The sequence below is a fragment of the Brachyhypopomus gauderio genome, chromosome 3 (genome assembly GCF_052324685.1).
Source record: "Brachyhypopomus gauderio isolate BG-103 chromosome 3, BGAUD_0.2, whole genome shotgun sequence".
Classification (NCBI taxonomy): Eukaryota; Metazoa; Chordata; class Actinopteri; order Gymnotiformes; family Hypopomidae; genus Brachyhypopomus; species Brachyhypopomus gauderio.
The window spans coordinates 8,006,285-8,027,420 of record NC_135213.1 but is presented as its reverse complement, the minus strand read 5'-3'; the positions used below and the strand labels follow the sequence as shown (position 1 = coordinate 8,027,420).

The window sequence follows — 21,136 nt, the reverse complement described above, 5'->3', positions numbered from 1 at the left end:
CATGTTCTACATTATCGATCAAGCACGATGGAAGCCTCACCTGCAACTCCGTTAAACCGAGAAGAAGAGATGCAGCAGGTCTCTTTGAGTGGCTTTAGTGGAATCATACGTTGCTGCGTCCCGTCCCCCCCCCTTTCTACTCGCTTGTTGTGTTAAGTGCCGCAGTGTTGAGGGACTGGCGATAAACATCTGGTGAAGAACGTCTGTGTGGTAGTGCATCCTTTCAGAGCTTTGGGGTAAAATGCATAATGCTAAATTGTTATTTTGAAATACAGAAATACAGCAAAGGAAATGACCACACTAGATAAAACTGATGTGTTTTCTTTCTGTAATAGTGATACGAGCCTTGTGTTATCATGGTAAAACTTTTAATGGAATGTTCCGCATTACATTTATTAGTGACTCCTTGCACATTATCATAAACACTTACACAGACATTGATACACGTGTGCACACCTAGACATGCTCCATAATATCATTTCTGTTCACACTTCGGATGGTTCTGTGTCATTGAAATTAGATATTGCTTCCAGCCCTCCTCTAGAATCTACTATGCTGGAACTTCTGAATGTTTCTGTAAGCATAAGCCTTTTGATAAGGCTTGAATAAGTAATGGCGAGAGCCAAAAATATATTTCTAGAATGTGGATATCATTTTCTGTTAAAGCAGCAAATCTGGGCTGGTGTAGTAGTAGCGAGTCGGACCAATGGAGAAATTAAACAAGATGCATCATTAATTAAAAGTCACCACTGGAATGCTGATGCCCACAGAATCAATGGCAGAATGATTGCTTGTCATGCAAGTTTTGGCAAGAGAAATTTGATTGCAGTCTCTGTAGACATTTGATTAGCCAGGGCTTTCAAACCTTTTTTTATTTAGGACGGATGAATTATTCAACCACCTGTTTCTGTCAGTACTGGCGAAAGGCCAGCTCGCTGTCAGTGACCTTTGTTTGCTCTCGTACTTAATCTATCTATCTCTCTCTCTCTCTCACACACACACACACACACACACACACACACACACACACACACACACACACACACACACACTCTTAAACTGCATCCACATCTCTGTCATTATGCCAGTGTTCAGCTCATGTCTTTTCTCAGTACTTCCAGTCAGTTCTGTTTTTCCTACCCGGGCTGGGTTCTGGGTCTGTCATTCGCAGTACTTTCACAGCACGATTACATGCTGTCGTTTTGTAATCTTTTATATTTAGCTTTGGATTCTAGGTATGTTTTTCACTCGGAGAATAAAGCAAGGTGCCTAAAACTCACAAAGTGCCCAGGAACTTCTATGCATGATTAATAGTGCTCACCAACCATTTTTTTTTCCTCCCCTGTGCTCTGTCTATCTCTCCATTCCTCTTTGCCCTCTATCTCCCTCCTCCTCTCTCCTCCAGCAATTGATGAGGGAAAGACAGCAAATGGCGAGCCGCCCCTTTGCCTCGGTTGCCATGGCCACAGGGGGTGAGCAGGTGGATGCGGGCGGAGAGCAGGTGGAGCTTCTGCAGGGTGGAGTTGAGGTGAGTATCTTCGGAGCTCGGCGTGCGCCATCTTCATCCATTAAGATGGAGACCCATCGCACGTAATATCATCCACTTTGCTTACTTTCACCCCCTCCTGTTCGCCCAGTTCATATCGTACAATCTACTGATACTTTCCTGCTGTGAATAAACAGCTGCCTCGGTCTCTCGCACGATCATACACTACAGGCAAGACTGCCTTCCAGGATCTAACGGCAAGACTGCCTTCCAGGATCTAACGACAAGACTGCCTTCCAGGATCTAACGGCACAAACGCATGCTCGTGACGGCAGGCCTTCCTGCCGCACGGCGTAGAGGTTGAGAACACGCGTCGAGCGGTGAGAGAAGTGCCTCTCCTCGATCCATTAGCTTGAAGTGCACTGGCACTGGCTGTGCATCATGGGCTGGTGGTGAGCCTAGCAGAGAACACCGCGCTCTTCAGAGCTTCTCCTGAACGCCGGAAAACGCAACGCTCCCTTTTAAATAAACGTTTGCCACCAAACGTCTCTCTTGGAGGGCGCTTTAAAACCCGCAGCCTCGATTAAAGAACCAATCGAGGCCTGTAAAATTTATATCCCAAAGCTTCCTGTTATCGTGTTCTACGTGGCTTGTTCGGTGCTATGCTGCTAAGATTTTGCCCATGAGTTGCACTGGTGTGCTTTTTGTTTCGCTGTAGCCGTCTCGTTATAAAACGCAAGGAGACACGGCGGAGCTTCAGACCCTCTATATTTCTCAAGGGAAAATTCCCTGGAAGCCAAGATCTTGAATGTGCGTTTTGTTTCATCAGAGAGATTGTGCACTGCCATAGATATGGAAATCTTTCAGAGGAGAACGTTCTGGTGAGGTTTGAGTCCCACGGTTCCTCCTTCAGCGTTTCAGAGGGTCCGTTTCCACCATCACAGGTGGGCTAAACATCTGCTGCGGGCAACCCGTCTCGTCTCCGTAGGCACACGGCGAGCGTTCCACAGTGAGCCTCTCACAGACCCACCACTTGCACTTCTGGAGCCTGTGCTCCGAAAACCTCTGAAGACCTCGGCTTTCCACGCCAGATCACACATCCACGGGCGAAACCCGATAATCGACGACGGGCCCTTGATGTACAATCTCTCTGCATTAATTTGAAGAAACAGCTGTGATCGCTGCGATCTGTGGAGGACCTGCTGCTTTGCGAGTGCCGTCCTGGAGATGCAGGACGCTTTACTATGTGCTCTCAACACAGAAGCTGTAGTTCAGTTGTAATCAACAAGCTCTTTAGATGCAGAGTGATGGGAGGAGTTCACACCACCAGCATCGTTGTGTTCAAGAGCACAGGAAACTGAGCCAACGCTCGTACACACGCAAGGGAAGGTTCAGCTACCAGGGAAACGCGACCAAGCGATCTTCAGACCACGCGTTTACCTGCTGTGTTCAAAGTGGAGCTGAGTTCAGACGTCTGGATCTACACCAGTGGACCCTGAAGCACCACATCTACCAGGGCTGTTCGCGGCCTGATGATCGGGGCGGGTCCAGATGTTGGCGCCGCTCCTCCTGGATGCGACGGCAGTCAGAGGTGAACAGTAAGCACAGATGAGTGCAGTTCCATTGTGAAAAGGTTAATGAGACGAGATGAGACGGCGTCTGGCACTCGTCACCTGTTTAGCGTGACCTGCTAATGGAGGAGAGGACAACACACACACACTGCGTGCTAAGATCTCGGCTGCCCTCATCAACATGGCTGCAGCACACAGTGAGGGATTATGTCATGGGTTGTTGATTACGCTGCGAGTGATTTGCACAGCTCTGTTCCTGAGCAGCTGTTTATGGTCGCCGTCCCAGGCAGGAGAGAGAAGAAGCTTATCTGGTGCCCATCAGATTTGGGGCCGGCAGTTTCACGTCTGTGAATGTGGTGGCTGTATAATTTTGATCAGTCGCTCTCCATCTCTGTAGCCGGGTAATGAAAAGACAACGCACAGTTCCGACGTCTTGTGCTGTGTGTGTGTGTGTGTGTGTGTGTGTGTGTGTGTGTGTGTGTGTGTGTGTGTGTGTGTGTGTGTGTGTGTGTGTGTGTGTGTGTGTGTGTGTGTGTGTGTGGAGGTCGGCGGCCATGCTGCACAGAGCCAGAGAGAGACGCACGTTTGGAGAGTGGAGCTGATGACACAGATGTTGCTTCATCACCATAGCCGGCACACAACATATGGAGCCAATAACAGACATGGAGTGTGATGGATGGAAGCTGTCATCAGGACCCTCGAAGTGTGTGTGTGTGTGTGTGTGTGTGTGTGTGTGTGTGTGTGTGTCAGCATACATGTATGTTTTCTAGCATACCCTTATCTGAGGTACAGTTCTTATGTAAAGCTGAGCCCCCCCCCCCCCCCCCCCCCCCCCCAGGCTCTCCTATTAGCCATGTAAATGAAAAACACTACAGCCATTTAAAACGCCTGCGGAAACGCAGCCTATATATGTGTCCCACTGGTTTATGACTTTATTTGCTTTTCCATTTTCCTTTTCCCTTTACCAGTTACGCCTCCAGAAGCTTATTGGCATCATTGAAGCAGTAACCAGCATCAGAGATGCATGTTTTTGAATAGTGAGAAAGATGAATTGATGGGGAGAAATCGAGAGGCAGACGAAATAAGAGATTAGTGAAACCACAAGTAAAGGTGCAGAAGAGGGAGGGATGCTTTTACTAAATGAATGATGGACAGTGTATGAAGAACGAAAACTAGTCAATGCAAGAAAGAGTTGCAGCAACTCTACATGTTAAGAGAATGGGAGGTAGTGAGGGTACGTGCGCTGGTGTGTGCGTGTACACGTGAAGCTGGCCCTCTGCAGGACTGTAGGGTTGACCACGACCCCTGACTGGAATAACTGGCCCTGATGAAGACTGTCCACTCTTCTGTTCTGGTTGTGGAAGTGGCATGCAGTCACGTGGTGCTTGACAAAAATATAAGTGGATTTAAGTTTACTGCAATACTATCTGTATTGTAACATGTAAAAAAAGACTTGGGATACTGAATTTGTGGTTTGTGTAAAGGCTGCTGCATGTAGTACTATATTTATCTTTGTGATTGTGGAAAATGTTTTTGAGCAGGATTATATTGTACGCAGAAGTGGAAGTGTTGATGCACTGAAATGGGACATCACATAGTGTTGGCCTTTAGTGGCAATTAAGACGCTGCAATAATAATCCTGACTACAATAATAATCCTGCCTAAATTGTGCACATTTCGGTCATGGACTAACACCCTCGATGATCGTAGTTAGGATGCTGCATGGTAATAGACGGACAGCATTATGAACTGCCATCATTTATAATATAGCTCAGTAGCCTTTTTCATCTTGGGCTCCGCGCATGGTCATAATTAGTTCCAGCAGGTGCGTATAAGGTGGAGGTAGGGAGACTATAAACCTCCCAATACATAAACTTCACGCTCTCTGCTTTTTTGAGGATCTGTGCGGAATGTGCGAGGCAGATGAGGCATTGTGCGAAGTGCAGCTTTTCAAAAAAGTATTAGGGGAGCAATATTATTGGCTATTAAGAGTCAGCAATTACCTCACCATTAATCACAGTTTTCTCCTATTTATAATGGAATGAAGGAGAAAGCTTTTATTTAAACTCCATTTCACCCAAACGACAGGATATGCTGGCACGTGTATATGACAAGAACGAAGTGGCTTTTGGACGTGCCCTTATATGGCACTGAACAGTCGCGTGGGTTGCCAAGGTCGTCTGACGAGGATTACGCTCTTAATCTTCATTAAAAGGCATTATCAGTGATGTTTGTATCATCTAGAGGGGAAGAGTGCTCTCAGTCTCACCGTACAGCATGCTTCTTTGTTACCTGTGTGTGTGTGTGTGTGTGTGTGTGTGTGTGGGGGGGGGGGTTTGAATGAGGTACAGTCTTATTTGAAACATGATGCATTAGGCTCCTTACAGTGTTCCTAAACTTTATTTCTATTCATTAGTTGTGCCGTTCTATAAATGGGCTTCAATTGGATTACTCCTGATCTGTGTGGAGCAGGGATAATGTGAATGAGAGGAATATCACATAGCTCTGGAAATCATGAGTGATGGGGGGCAAATGTATGAAAATGGATTTGCCTACTGATCTGGACTTGTTGCACCCATCTGATGGCGTCATTAACTGGGTTCTGCATGGGAGACGTGGCTCCTTCTATCCCATAACAGACTAATAATGTTCATTTAGGCATATTGGGTACTATAATTTATTGAGCTATCTTTTCGCTCATAGTTTTAACTCCTCTTTTTTTTTTTTGTCAAGTTTAGCTAACAGTGGCTTTAAACCTCATCAGCTTTTAGCTGATGTCAACCATGAAAGAAAGCCAGAGGGGATTTACACCTCCCCTGGAAAAGAGCCGTCACAAAGCCGCTTTGCTTTGCAACTGTAACGCTGACCTGCCTCTGATAAAGGCGAGAGAGGAGGTGCTTTTTGTCAGTGTGGTCTTTATACTGATTCATCCGTCCTTCTCAATGAAGAGCGCTCATGGCACCCTCACGTTCTATTTCACGTGATGCTCAGTTGGGTTGATAAACCTTTCAGTTCAGATTTCTGCTTCTCCTGCAGTGTTGAATGTTTTAACGTCAGTGGAGGATGACCCCTTGGGCTTGAGCATATGCCTGTTTAATGCTTACTTGGCCTGGCTCTTTATCGGCACGCCCCGCAGAAGTGGGTGGCATGGCCAAGTTTTCACTCACAGTTTAATTAAAAATTCTGACAGTTTCAGTAAATATGATGTATTTTTGTATTTGCATATTTTTTGTAAACAAATTATGCTCGTTTCTTAAGTATGCCCTTTTTGTAGATTAATAGTGGCTTTTTTGAGCTCTCCATTCACCACATTTTACGACTATTTGCCATTTTAAATAATTCCCAAAGAAATCTAGATAAATGTATATAAATCTTTCAAAAATATGAATGTATAAAGCTGGAGAATAACACTCATGACATCTCACACCTCTCACTTTGGATGGTTTTAGCAAAAAATCTAAAAGAAATTGTTAAACATTGTTTACATAAAAACAATTTACATTACTGTTACAATTTATAAAAAATCATTTCTAATATGAGAGTTTTGATTGGCTTATAACACTGCAGCATATCAGAAAGGCTGATCCTAAACCATCAAGCAGTTTATAGACCAGTAATTATCCTTTAGTTAACTCTATAATATACTGGTATCCAGTGAAGGAATGGAGGAGTATCGTAGTTTGCTAGCCTGTTGGTCTGCGTTCTACCCCTGCTGCTCCCCAAGACCAGTGTTGAGGGCAGTGTTGTGTTTCGTGGTGCGCTCTGATTTTTGTTGTGTCCCTATGCACATGTTCCATTAATTTGCATGTCATCAACATAAAGTTTTGGACAAAAATGTTTCCCGCTAACATGTATGGTGCTGGTTATTTTCTATTTTCCCTGGGGTAACGTAGCTGCTTTTAAAGGCAGCTTTTGAATCACATTTTGAAGCATGTCGTGTTTTTATAGAATTATCACTTATGATCCTGTCTTTCCGCGTATATTTTTATTCCGTGATTTGGACTGTTTAGAACGCAGGGTTATGACAAGTGATTTATGCTTTCATTACTCAAGGGGAAAAATAAGTTGAAATTAGCAGTAGTATGTTTAGGGCAGTACATGTTCCTTTTCAACACTTCAATTAAAATGTACTTTAAGCTGCTGGGACGTCGACACCCCTGTTCTGTGAACAATGTAAATGCAAGTTCTGAAAGATGTGGTCAGGTTATGAAATTCAAATGGATCTTTAAATTATGCATACTGGCTGAGCTCAGACAATGGCATCAGCAAGAACCTGACATCTAAGTGTAGGTTTGAAAATGGAGATATTTTGAATGGCCTACTTGATTGGTGGGTTTTTTTTGCGTGAAATAATGAAGTACTTCGCACCATTTAATGGAAGGCAATCAAAACTTACTTTTGGCTGAAGAGCGGCAGACAAGCTCTAAATATTCGGCAGCCTTGAGCAGCCTATTTATTGTGAGAACCCCTGCGGTCTGGCCAGCACGAGCCAGAGCTTTATCACCGAGCCGAGACCCCATGGCCGCCATTATCAGCAGTAAACCCGGGGGCGGCGTGGCCTCACGCCGGAGATGGAGCTGTGTCCTTCACATCTGCTCAGTCCCCCAGTCCTGGTGTTGCCTCCACGTGTCTGGATGGGGGGAGGGGGGAGGGGGGGGGGGGGGGGGGGGTGTGGCGGCGACAGCTTGAGCGAGGGACCGTTTTGTCAGGGAAATCACGTCGCTCTCAACAAATGCTTCACGGCGCAATAAAAAATCGAATGAGAGCTGATGGAGGAGAGTAGAAAGAGAGAAATTCCGTACACGCAGCGGTGGAGAGGTTGAAAGGAAAGCCAGACGCCCCCTGCCACCCCGCATCACGCCGAAACAATGGCTTTGAACTTTTAAGTGCAGCACAAGTGGTCTCTTTACCTCTCAAAGAGACAGATATTGCTCTGATAACAGCCTCTGTCTGCAAGGCCTGATGGACGCCGCTGTCAGCACAGGCTTAATTTGACCTTTCACGAGCTCCTGCGTGCCTGGGCCATCTAACGCAATAAGTACTCTTACAAGGTGCGTGTTTGTATGTTTGCGTGTTTGCGCGCCGGCGTGTGTGTTTGTGTGTGTGTACGTAATCTTTTCACCCTCTACCATTGTTTTCCCCAGTAGCGTTCACATACCTCACACACATTTTTGATTTTTGCTTTCTCATTTGCATTTGGACCTCAGCACCAAAGTTTCTAGGGGTTTAAATGCAGTCGGGTCTGTCAGAATGAGGAATACAGGGGAACTCCTAGAGACTCGTGCATTCACAAGTTATAAGAAGTTGTAGTGATCATAACAATTACAAGAGGACCAACTGAAAAGATTGCTCTGGAGAACACCTGGACTGACCAGTAGTGTTAACCACACCTGTAATACTGTCCATAGTAATCCACATACTGGGAGGACAACATTTCTCAACACTGCCTTAACATTATCATGGTAGTGGCATGTGTGTTAGTGCTGAGATGCTACAAGTTCAGTTATAGACAGCAGTTTAGATCAATAAGACGTCTATATTTTTCTAATAAAGTGGCGCATAGTTTCAGTAAGAGTAAGTTGTTCGTGTCATCTGATGACAGAATAACCTTCTCATACAACTCTGCTATTCGCCTCAAACGTTCCCACTCGGAGGAAAACACAAGAAAGAAGCTAAATTTGCCCTAGACACTCTTCATCGGAATAAAGAAATCACTCCCAAGAGAAAATCTTGCTCCAAGTTGTCCATATCCTCACACTGTGCCTTCTTCTACTGTTCACACGCAGACATGCGTGTAGTATGTTGAATAGAAACGCTCTCTGATTTCAAAAGTACAATCTTAGGACCCTGTCTACAAATAATTTCTCTAAATTAACTGACATGGTGGTATGATCTTTGCCGGAGAGGAAGAAAGGACGATGACCTTTAAAGACCCATTTGTAATACATCATTTGTCTCCTACTCCCCTACACCACTGTGGTTTCACTGGGACATTGTGCCATGATGATGCACAGGAATGCCATTTACAGGAACAGTGACTGCATCTCTGAGCTCACTGACGGCACACGGCGTGAAATGTCCCTGGCGCTGACCCGCTTTGCATGTACCGTCTTAAGATTACTTTTGTGAACATTTTCTTTTGCTCAGAGCAGGATTGCCTGTGGTTAAAATAATGGGTTTTTTTTTTTTTTTTTTTTTTTGCGTGCCTGTGATGCATTTTTCCAACTTTCTGTCCAAGGGTCCCCCTAAACCAGTTGCCCTGGAGCCCTGCTCGGGGGGCAAGGCCGCGGTGCTGACCGTACTCATGTGCCTCCCACGCGGACCATCAGGGGTTCCACCTCCAGGCCAGTCAGGTAGGCTACCTGCCATCGTGCACTCACTCCAACACTCTAGAGTGACCACTGTTACAGGTGATGGTTTGTTCCAGGATAGCAGACCATGGTACCACACACTGATCGGAGCCTGATTGTTTTAGTTGACCTGTGACCTTTTCTGAAAATAAGCCTGCAAACTAGCCTTAGCCAGCAACGCCCCGAAGCTGTTCACTTTATTATTTTAGAGGCACGTTAGAAGCGCAGGGAATTTCAAACATTGGACCAGAGTTTTGCAATGACTGTCCCACTCTGCTGATCTAAAACCTGTTGAATAGCAATGATTCCAGCTGATGACTGCAGATGACTCATAGAGAGAAATGGCCTACCTTGCTGTGTGTTCTCCCATCTCATAAAACCTTATACAAGAAAACCCAGAGATGTTATCTCTGCAGTGGCCGGGTCTCAGGCAAAAGCAAAAACTACAGGAGTGGAAGGACACAGTTGTCATAGTGTAGCAGATGTTGATCATTTGGGCAGCTTGAGATTCAGTGGAGTACCACACAGACGGATATCTGGAGCATGTACCCATGTAGCCCTCTCTCTCTCTCTCCCCTCAGCACAATGTCACCACATGACTGAGCAAGCAAAGCTTTCGTTTTTGCTTTTACTCTAGAGACTACTAAAACCCTTGACTAGAGGACCTCTGGAATTTGAGTATTGGAATAATAATTCATGAATATAATCTGGACTATGACCATTCAAATGTTCAAATGAACCCTAAATGCAACAGGCTACCTGTTACCTATAGCATTAACGTTCTATTTGATAAGTATGAAACAAGCCAATGTAAAACCGTTCCAGATTTCCTCACCCATTTACACAATCTGACATTTAAAAGCAGTATCAAAAGCTGCACTACGGTCTAATAAACGCAAAATCGTCAAAAATCAACATTCATTCAGATTATCAGACTGAAGACCAAGTCCAATGTGCTTCCCTGACTGAGTCGGACCCACTATGCGCTGGAAGTTGAAAGATTCCGTAATGTTCAAACACTGGAAAATCCATCAGATGTGTCAACAAGAAAATTAATCACTGAATAATAATTTAACATAGTCCAAAATTATAGTCTAAAAAATTCTATATAAAACTGCTTTGAGAACTGGGGGGCGGAACATTACTGCATTAAAAAAATTGGATCATCGTCTCACACTTTTAGAAGACCTTAAAACTAAAATTCTGCAACATGAATTCTCTGGAATTTATAATAATCCTCATTTGTTAAAGAGCTAACTGAGCACCCACTGAGCGTAGAGTGTCCAAAGGTGATTGTTAGATTATTAAAACGTACCCCACCGAAATTTACCACAGGCTACCCAGCCCACAAACGTGGATGTGACACTGGATGAACAGGTTGTAAAGACGCCTGTCCTCCAGTGAACATTGCAGGAGAGAGACTCCCAGTTGCTTTTCCATGCGACCCAAAAGACAGTGTTTGTTGAATTTGACCGGCGGAGCCGAGTGTTTATTAAACCGAGCACGCAGGCGGAACAGCAGTCCAGCTCTTTTGATTCTCTCCCCTCTGTTGTTTTCGTTTGTTGCCGTGCTGAGGGCGACACGCTTCAGACGCCGCCGGCAACACTGGTTGAGGTACTCACCGTAATTAGCATTCACTACAACAAGGCCATCCAACATCGGTGTACGGACACTAAATAAAGCTGCACGATCACGCGTAATGGGCACAGCATGCATTTGACCAACCAGAAAGACAAACAACAGAAAATTGAGAAGGAGCATGCTCAAAACCGCCACACACTGGTGCCATCTTGAAGTGCCTCGTGCCAAATTACAGCAACATACTCCCCCCCCTAAACTTCACAAAGATTTGGCCTCACGAGATAAGACCGTATGAGCATAGGAAGTCAGCACCCTCCAGTATGGTGTGCCGTGTAGTGCACACATTACCTGACTCCTCGGGAAAGAGGCAAAATAGAGTTCATCAAGCTCACAGATGCCGTCTCACTAAAGGGTGCCTTATACAGCACCTGCTCGTATGACTCGGATGTCATCTGCTCCCTGGCCTAAAAGGAAATATGGCTTGACTCGTGTTACTAAAATACACTATAAACATAAAGACCTTGTACAACCCTTAGCTGAACTCTATGTAGTCACATTTCGTATCGGTGTGTTCCCAGGTCTTACTGGCCTAGCAGCCAGTGTTCTGACCTGAGCCACTATTCCAGTAAAGTGGTGGTAAGCCAGGGGAGGATGACATCCTGGACCGTCCTTGGTCCTCTCCAGCACTGGAGACTCCAGCGTTAGCGGATCCCGTTAGGTCAGTGTTGTTTTTGCCGGTGTTAGACTGGCCGGTGAAGGGCTCTAAATCTACGCTCTCCGTTTGCTGTTCAGACTCTCCTCTCTCAGAAGCACCTTCTCCACAGCCATCCAGCACTGCCGTCCACGGGGCAGTACGTCCATCTTTATCAGGTTTATCTTCGAGCGTTGGGGATTGTCTGGAGGACATTTCGGCTTGGTCACAGTCTGACTCCGAATCACCAATGGATGGTTCTACTTCGCCCTCTGTGTCAAAGGGTAGGAAGTTGACTTGTGACATAAAATTACAGTGAAACACCATCTCTTGGTGAATTCTAATGGCTATAGCACTGAGCATGTCTCATAATCACTATGTAAGGTACAGACTCCTATCTGCTCATTTACGCCATTCCTCGTTCACTCTTGTGCAGAAGTACTTGGTCACCTGGTTAAATGTATATAAGGAAAATTAGACATACAGTAAATACAATAAGAAATATGTGGTATAACGAAAACAACTATGAGTCAAATAAAGAAACAATGGAGTAAAAATTAGCAAACCAACAATCTAACTAATGATCTCAATGCCTTATTAACCTCAAATGGTAAACGCAAGAAAACGTACCTGAACAGGACATGGGGTACAGTTAGCATACATACTCTCACGTAGCCACTCTCTCTCTCCTACATGAAGCAAACTCGTGTGCAAAAATCACACACAAAGTGCAAAAGTCACACACAAAGTGCCATCTACGCTGCAAGCTCTGTGAATAATGACTAACCAAGTCTGCAATGTTTCTTCAGTGTCTCAGTAGAGAAAGTTTCACAGTCCACAGAACCCTAGAATTCCCAAAAGAAGCAAAATAAAATGAGAGTGCGATCACCCTCCTTACCTGCAGTGTTCACCATGTGATTGAGGAATAAAGGCGACAGCACACGTTGAACAGACATGGTGTCAGGCCAGTTAGTGCCCCATGTACAACGAATTAAAGGGCCAACCACCCCCCCCCCCAATAAATAAATAAATAAATATAAATATATAAGCCCTTTTCCCCCACAATAAATCAAACCCAAAATACACATTTTTAATCACAACCAAACTTTGGGGGAAGTTCATACTAAGCAATGTTTCTTACTTGAGAGGGCCACAAAAACATAATGGATTTGAGTATGTTTGTATAAAATGTATTGTTCCTAAAGAATTGTTTACTACCAAAGCAAAGGGGGGAATTTTCCAAATTCATTCAAATGCAGGATCAGTGATATATAAATCTCAGCGCGCTGATCTGGTCATATGAAGAATGGTACCTTGGTATCACATACATAATTCGTTATCCCATGTTTTCACGTTGGTGTTTGGGGCGTACTTGAGAGCTAGAATAAAACAAACAAATGAAAAAAAAATCGCCCAGCAACAGGGCCCTGGTAGAGAAATTGAGGACTACACTCCGAATGCAGTAAATCACCAGAGTGTACGTACTACTACGATCAAGTGCCGGTGACTAACTCGGATCGTGCCATGTGTGCCGTTACTGCTGCATTTGTCTCGGTTCTCTCTTCAGGATGGAGATGTTGCGTTTCATGTAGTTTTATGATGCCTTCTCTGAGTAGCACATTTAGCACATCCTCCCAGTGCGTGCTCTTGTGAGACCGACGGAGGCCAGAGAAAGTGATAAAAGCGTGGCCGTCGCTGCTGTTCGCCGCTAACGGAGACCTTCTCGTCACTGGCAGATTGGCGACAACTGAGTCACAGATTACGTTTAAAAGCAGCATGTGCGCATTTCGCTCCGCAGCATCATGGTTCCTGTGAAAGACGGAGGAGCTTGCTGTAATCTTCACTCATTTTGCCATCGCTGTGCTGATTCCTTTTTCGCAAGAATTTTATCTTCGATACGTTGTTGTTGATCTCCGTCAGCAGTTGGATATTGTGACTGAATTAATTGTAGGCCTGTTTTACCACAGACTTTTGGCTAGTGATTTGTATGCCTAATGTTAGTATATTACTGCATATAGTGCTCCACCATAATGAGAAACGGGATAGCAGGCAGGAAGCGAAACTAGTGGATACATTTCTCCCTTTGGTGGTTTGGTGCAGGTAGTCTGTCTCTGTTCGCCATATCCTTACGCCGTAGTGGCTAACCTCATGCTTGGTCTTGATGTCTCTGGTCTGGATTGGATCAGCTTGACCAGTCCTTGTGGTTAATTATTGCATGAAAGCAGGGAGATACATTAGTGGATATTGTAGCTGATTGTCTGTGTCCTTGACATTGATAAAGAGGCTTGTTGTGCTGTGCTCCCAAGAGCATAATCTCTATAGCGAGCGGGCAACTGGACAGGGTTCAGAGCAATCAATGACAGGATGGTGGTGTTTTGTTCCTTGAATCTCTACTTGGGTTTCTGCCTTATTACAGCGTCTCCGGGACATTTACCAAAGGACTTTTTTGTTTGAAGACCATTAGCACCAATCTAACATCAGCTGTTTAAATTGTACTTACGGAGCCGAAACGCTACCTTTCCATTTGCACTATTTCGGGGTTGCCGAGGTTGCTTTTAAGGCACTCAAGTTCTGCCTTCTGCCGAGGGCCGGCGAAGCAGGCGTGTGAGCTGAGGAAGGACCCGTACCACTCCCTCCCACAGCAGGCCCTGTCAGTCAGCCGCCTGCTTTATGGAGCGCTCCGGCCTTTTAGGGTTGACTTCCTCATCAGAAGCTGACTGATCTGGAAAAACCTCCTGTTTGGGCGCATCTCCTTTAATGGCGCTGCTTGACAGGCACACCAACTGCCCTTCTGCAGCAAAAGAGGAAAAGAGCTTTTCGCGCCGAAAGACGGCACGAACAGGCTTGTTGTCCTGTCGTGGTTCGGCGTGGAAAGGTTGGGCTCGGTGCACCTCGCAGAGAAAGAACGGGCGCAGAAGAGGCCATTCTTCCTTTCAACAAAGAGTATTAAAAAGGCACCGCTGAATGGCTCTAGAGCACTCGGCAGATTCCTCTTTCTTTCTTTCTTTCTTTCTTTCTTTTTTTTGTCACAGTTGAAAGAGCCCCATTTAAGTACAGCTGCCGTGCCTTTTTGGAAGCCCCAAAGTGGCGGAGTGGCGGGGTGCAGCGTTTGTTGGGGCAAAACACCGCGTCACCCGGCCGTAGCTGCTCCACTCTTTAGTGACCGCGGAAACTAGACGTAGGCTTGCGGTTACGTTAGCGCGTCACTCCCGCGCACGTGCGGCCCCTCTTGCCGCGTGCGGTGGCGGAAGCCACGCAGGTAGAGCCGTGTGAGATCGGCACCTGGTCCCTGCGGGGCCGCTCGCTGTCGTGAGGGCGTAGGGGTGTGTGGTGTGTGATGAGCAGGCAGCAGTACGAGACGCAGTACTGGGCTGTGTGGTGCCGCCTGCGTGCTGTGATGCTCAGGGCACACGGTTTATAATATATAATCATGTGTTACATATATTCAGTGCCTTTCTCAAAGGAAATCCTGCCTCTAGATGGGCAGGAAGTCACTCCAGTGAGGCTGAAGCAGTGTTCAGAGCTGCCCCCGTCCTGCCCCAGTCACAGCAGCCTCTGTGGAGATGTCACGAGAAAGCAACAGTGTGCAAGGGCTTTACATAGAAATGAGCTGTTCGCCCTCCCCCCATTCAGTGGGAAAGGTCATGTCTACTAATGGTACATTTTTAAATGGGATTTAAAAACCCTTGCAAATTAAACGAAGCATTAGCCATAATTGAGACCCATAAGTGATTTAGACATCCCCATTTTTTTTTTTGTATGCAGTAGTTGTATGGGCTCAAGTTCTGACTGAACAAAACACGGTGGGCCTGACAGCACTTATGCAAATCCTTTCTACCTTTCATGCAGTTGGAAAAAGCATGGTTAATGCAGGGGGCATGCGTGAACACCAGGTCAGTGATGCAGGCGTGTTGTTTGCCCAACACTGCTCATGCAATAGCAAACATTCAATTACTGTAGAGAATTGGACTTCTTTGTAGCAACACGGCCGTGCCAGTTGTCTGGGATTTTGGGACCACGCATCTTTGTGCGACTGGCTGTATTATTAGGGGTTATGGCTGACAACACGAGTCTGTGTACTCGGTGCCTCTTGGCAAACGGCGCTGTTGACAAACCCGCACGCTTCAGTCTAGGCGGGACGGCTCATAAGTCACAGCATGCCGGAGCGGCTCGCTCGTGTGAAAGTCCCGCTTGCTCGGAGCGGCCATCGCTGTGCCTTGACGTAACCAAATTCAGCCCCTCTGGACCGGTCTGTCCTGAGGGCGACAGAGTGTGTGTGTCCCCCCCCTGATAATTGTCTAGCTGGGAGGGGGAGGTGACCCGGGTCAGTGTGGAACACCAGCACCTCTTTTGTCCTGGGGGAGACGGGGGACATGACTCTGTGAGACCAGGCTCGAGTTGCATGGACCACGGTTTTAACGGAGTCCCCCCAGACGGGATGTTGGCGTGGGGGGGGACCGCTCCGTGTCCGTCTCCGCGAGACAAAGAGACTTCCATTTTACAGACCTGCAAGAGAGGAGAGAATGCTTACTGGAACTGTTCGTCTGTTCTCCTCTGATTATTCTGGCTATTTTTTATCTTCCACACAGGAATCTTTGGGATTTGTTTTCTTGCTTTATTATCTTTTTTTTCTTTTGTTACTTCTTTTCAGTTGAACAGATCTCGAGAAATCCATCTCTTAAAATGAGAACAGTTTGAACTCCTGTCCACAATATCCAATTATGGCTTAGACAGCTGCAGCCTGACGTTTGAAGATTAAAGTGGTCTGTGCTTTGCTTTCGAGCAGTGTTGATGAATTCGTTGTACTATTGAAGTAGTGTGTGTTCGTATTTGGTCGGGACTTTGCTGGACATCTAGGGACAGTATAACCTTGTGTGTGTGTGTGTGTTTGCAGGTGTTGCCATCGCCAGTGCGCTGATCGACACCTCCCAGCAGAAGCCCATGGACTTCAAAGAGAAGAGTCAGGGCTTGAAGAACCGCAAAGCTCTGCCCATGACGCACCAGGGAACGTGTGTGTGAGGACCCGCGGGCCTCGGCGACCGCCTCTGTTGCCGGGGCTCTCCTCCGCGGGAGCGCCCTGCTCTGCTCCACCACTACAGGCCACCCGGCAGCCTCCCGTCTCCACAGAGAGGCCCCCAGCCATGGGCTTGAATTAGGTGGCAGAGTGCTTCCCCCTCCCGACCACCGTCACACTGGGTCCTAAACTCCCCCCTCTCCCCCCAGTCCCTTGCCTCCTCCTCGCTCATGTCTGCGAGTGTCGTCATCTGCATGCTCACTGCAGGCTTCCCTCATCTAAAGCCTAAAGTTCTTTCTGTGGCCACCCCCCCCCCCCCCCCCCCGAGCCCCGTCTGTGCTCGTTTTTGATTGGTCCATGGCTCTTGACTGCGCTCAGCAGACCCCTCTAGTTGCGACATCTCCTTCCTAGCTGCATGGTGACCACAACCAGCCCTCAAGCTGCTCTCTGCTGAACCGCAGTCGTCCGGAGGGCCTGTCCCACTGACCTTTGACCTCTCCCCCCCTTCACAGGCCCAGTAAACAGCCAGGTGCTCACGTGCCTCTGACCTGGTTTGTACTTTATCCATGAACAGATATGTCCCCATACTGGGGCATCGGAGCAGAGGACGTGTATGATACATGTTGCATACCTAGTGGTACAGCTGTTAAATTATGGACTGTTGATGGTATTGTATATTGGTGTAAAACTCATTTGTTTGCTTGCCCAAGTAGACAGTGTTTGCTAAAGAGCTTTTTAATCACAGTGAAACGCGTTTGTACCCTTTCGGGCTTTTTATTTAAAATACAACAAAGAGAAATCTGCCGTACCTAGCACAGCAACCCTATTAGGCTTGTGTAAGCTAATGATGTTCTAGTGCTGGTCTTCTAAGATTTTGGAGAAACCGATCACTTTGTTCAATTTAAAAAAAGAGAAAAGGAGAAAAAAAAAGTAATTTGCTAGCTACGTTTCCTTCTAGTCATGTTTCATTTGTCAGCTATTCTGGCAGAGCTATTTTGCATGAACTGCACACTAAATGCTTTAAAAATGCAAGTTGTATGTCACTTCAGAGTCTTTATGCAGTTGGCCACAAGAGAACGGTTGGGGAATGCAGCCGTTAGCGTGCCAACAGTAGCTATGGAGTTTTAAACCCTGGTGAAGAGGACTATGCAGGAAACTGTCAGAGAACAAGGATGTTAGATGTCTTAAAACCAGTGTGAGTGAACTGGCAAACCTTTAATGACGAGACTGAACACTTTCAAATGGTATGTCAGGCCGGAGCTTAATGTGTTTGCTGTATAGTACTCTTGTTATATGAAGCTAGGAATTAGGCTACTAGAAAAGCCTCTTTTGTTACTGGTATATATCGTTTCTTTTTCTTTGTTTTCCATTTTGAGAATGGCCTGGTACTGATTCATACGACAGCCACCAAGTTGACAGCAAAAGTTCATAATGGTTTCTAATAGCTTTTTGGACCCTTAAGTTTCACATATTGTGAATGGACAAGATGGCGTTTGGACGAGGACATCGTCCCCGCTCTCCTCTCGTTGTTCAGTCTCTCCCAGAACTGGACCCATCGCTGCCCCCGCCAGCGCCTTCCCACGGCGGGCGTGAGCGCCTGATGCCGGGAGGAGACGTGAACGTGGCAGGATGTGAGAGAGGCGAAGCTACCTGCGTTACGGTGGCCCTGCCTCTGAGGGGCTGAGCCAGGATGGTGTACCGGACTCTTCCTCTCACGCTTTAGTGTTACAAGGATCTGAACACGTGGATCGAATGTGAATCGCCTGTTGTACATCTAGCTATTTTACCGTTTTCATTTACGAGTTATTTTGTTCTTTTCTTTGCTGGTAAAATATATATATATTAAGAGGGCACATTTATGTAGGGCCCATCCTCTGTATAATACCCATGGTGATGATGCTGATGAAGATAAAACATGTCTTTTACAATGTTTGTGAAAAAGAAATAAATGTTGAAGTTTTGTTTTGATAACTGATTCCTGTGTAAAATCTGGGGTGGAATTCCTTAGTTGCCGGAGGCTGGTGGTTTTCTGCAGTGAGCCTGGTTTCTTATCGTGTACACTGTTGGTGTGCTGCAGCCGGTTCTATAGGGGTCTTCTGGGCTTTTGTAGTTACATTTTGCAAGTCACATTTAAATATAAATAACATTTTCATCCTGTTTTGTTTTAAAAGCACCTGTGAACGAGTTGTTGTATGCACTGATACCAGTGTATGGTCGAATTACACAGGAAACACCTCACTGTAACATAGAAAATGAATAATAATAATGCATTCATTCTTCAGTACATATCATTAATCTACAATGTATTTTGATGATGGATAGAAAAATAAAACACTTGAATATTTGTAGGGCCAATGGTCTTTTACACCCTCTAACTTCAACCCTGCAGACTCGGACATCTTGGGCTGGCAGATGTCTGCTTAGGGGCGGAGCTTGAAGAGTGGGAGGTACAATACACAAAAGCTTAAATCAACTCGCATTGTGTTTTATTATTAATGTTTATCCATTTTTGACAGTATAAGTGCCTTCGTGGAGATGAGTACATTTCATAATTTATCCACTTTTATTTTTATGAATAAAGTGAGAGTGCCACTACACGCTCCTCAGTCTGCTCAGGTGTGCACGTTGCCCAGAGTGACACGGACTAAACGAGCTGTCACCGCTGACTAATGTCTGTAAACACACTCCGGGGAGCAGTGTGAATAACTCTATGCAGATCTGTGTGTGTGTGAGAGAGAGAGGACGTGTGTAAGGACGTGTGCTGGCTGTCACCAGAGAGTGACGGGGTGTCCAGAACCTGCTGCAGTGTTTTGGAGGTTTTAATGAGCATTTCCCGCTAGTTACACGTGTCCTGTCCTGCTGTCTCTGAACAGGCAGACATGCCCTGTCTTGCTTCAGGAACAGGACAGTTCCTTGTGCACTGTCCTGCTGTCTCGAGGACCTATCTACCACGGCAGAATTATTTTACTGTCTGCTCACTGGAGTTTGAACTTTTCACCTTTAGAGAAAGTATGTTCAAGTGAGGTTGGACTGCATGTGTCTTAATTTACACACTGAAAGACAAAGGACATAATTTCTCTCTCTCTCTCTCTCTCTCTCTCTCTCTCTCTCTCTCTCTCTCTCTCTCTCTCTCTCTCTCTCTCTCTCTCTCTCTCACACACACACACAGACACAGACACTTGAAAAGGGTATAGGTGGGGATAGGGCCAACAGCATTTACATCAGGATGAATGTGTCAGCAGTGGTTGTATAACTGCGTTCAGGGCAGTGGGTTGGGTGACATGCCCCACGTCCTTATTGCTTTCGCTGGGCAGGATGAGCACACTGTAAATCAAGGTGTCTGCAACTAACATTAAGGGATATTAATGAGTGTGTGGCTTCCTGGTAATACAGTGGGTGAGGAGAAAGATTGAGTGATGACACTGTTGAATCGCTCATCTTTATGACGCTCATGGTGCACAACGACATAAATTTCTCTTCCGCTCCCACTAGTAAGTGCAACTGTCAACCTTTTTCAAAAGAAAATGGTTATTTGTCCATTTGTAAAGCAAAGTGTGAACCGAGTGAACTGGAAAAAAGTGAACTCGGGTAACTATGGTATGTTAAATAATTGTTGCGAGCCCATTGTAAGCTGAAGTGCGTTTATTTAAAGCACCCTGTAGAGAATCCAGCTGAAACGCCGTCGTTTCGTGTGAAGTTGTATTTTACCTGGGAGCGCTGGCGAGGTAGCGAGCTCGGCTCCAGGTCAACTGCAGAAAGCGCTTTCATAATCACGCTCTCCTTCATAATCACGCTCTCCTGCCCAGTGGACTTGGACGCTTTTCTCTGGATTAAGGAAACCGCACACATGCTTAGCCTGACCTATGTTCTGCTTGGTGTTCTGCCACTCTTCGATTGATCCTGCTCGCTGGACGCAGGGGGTCTGACCTCGTCACGCAGACGGCCGCTCCGCCCGGGCGCTCGTTCCCGCGCTGACATTTCCCTCTTCCAGCTGGTTTTTTTGCAGGCGGATAATTCCACAGATGAATCTGCTGTGGTCACAAAGGCTCTGCTTGTCCTCCTGAGTTCAAGTGGCCCCGGGATGAGCGTGGAGACCAGCCGAAGCTTCAGTGTCCACCACCTCAGGACTGGTCATTACTCCCCTCTGGAGTAACAAAGCCTCCCCTGTCACTTTCAGCTGTCTGGTGACTCACGTCCGGTCCCAGCGCCATCTGCCCCTGCCCCCACGGTCCTCTCTATAGATTGGTGGTTTTTTGGAGCAGTGGTTTGCCTGATGCTGGAGCTACTGTTGTTGGCCCTAAATAGAGCTGGTGTCTGAAGAGGCTTTGGCTTGCTCGTCTCCCCCGTGTAAAATCATGCCTGTGGATGTCTGAGAGGCAGTGTTTTGTGAGGCCATTTGACAAATCTGGGCCTCCAGTTGTGGGAGTTTCACGGGTTTAGACA

General features: G+C 46.3%; 1 protein-coding gene across 2 annotated transcripts in view; it reads left to right on the top strand.

Annotated features, from left to right (window-relative positions):
• The window catches only part of atrnl1b (attractin-like 1b), an 83,568-nt gene extending 66,585 nt beyond the window's left edge, over positions 1-16,983 (top strand). For both annotated transcript variants that reach the window (XM_076999256.1, XM_076999255.1), the window contains exons 27-29: positions 1,406-1,528; positions 9,296-9,410; positions 16,574-16,983. In XM_076999256.1, coding sequence (XP_076855371.1) covers positions 1,406-1,528; positions 9,296-9,410; positions 16,574-16,698 — 363 coding nt within the window. In that variant the 3' untranslated portion in view covers positions 16,699-16,983. The remainder of the gene's footprint in view (positions 1-1,405; positions 1,529-9,295; positions 9,411-16,573) is intronic.
• The last annotated feature ends 4,153 nt before the right edge of the window (positions 16,984-21,136 follow it).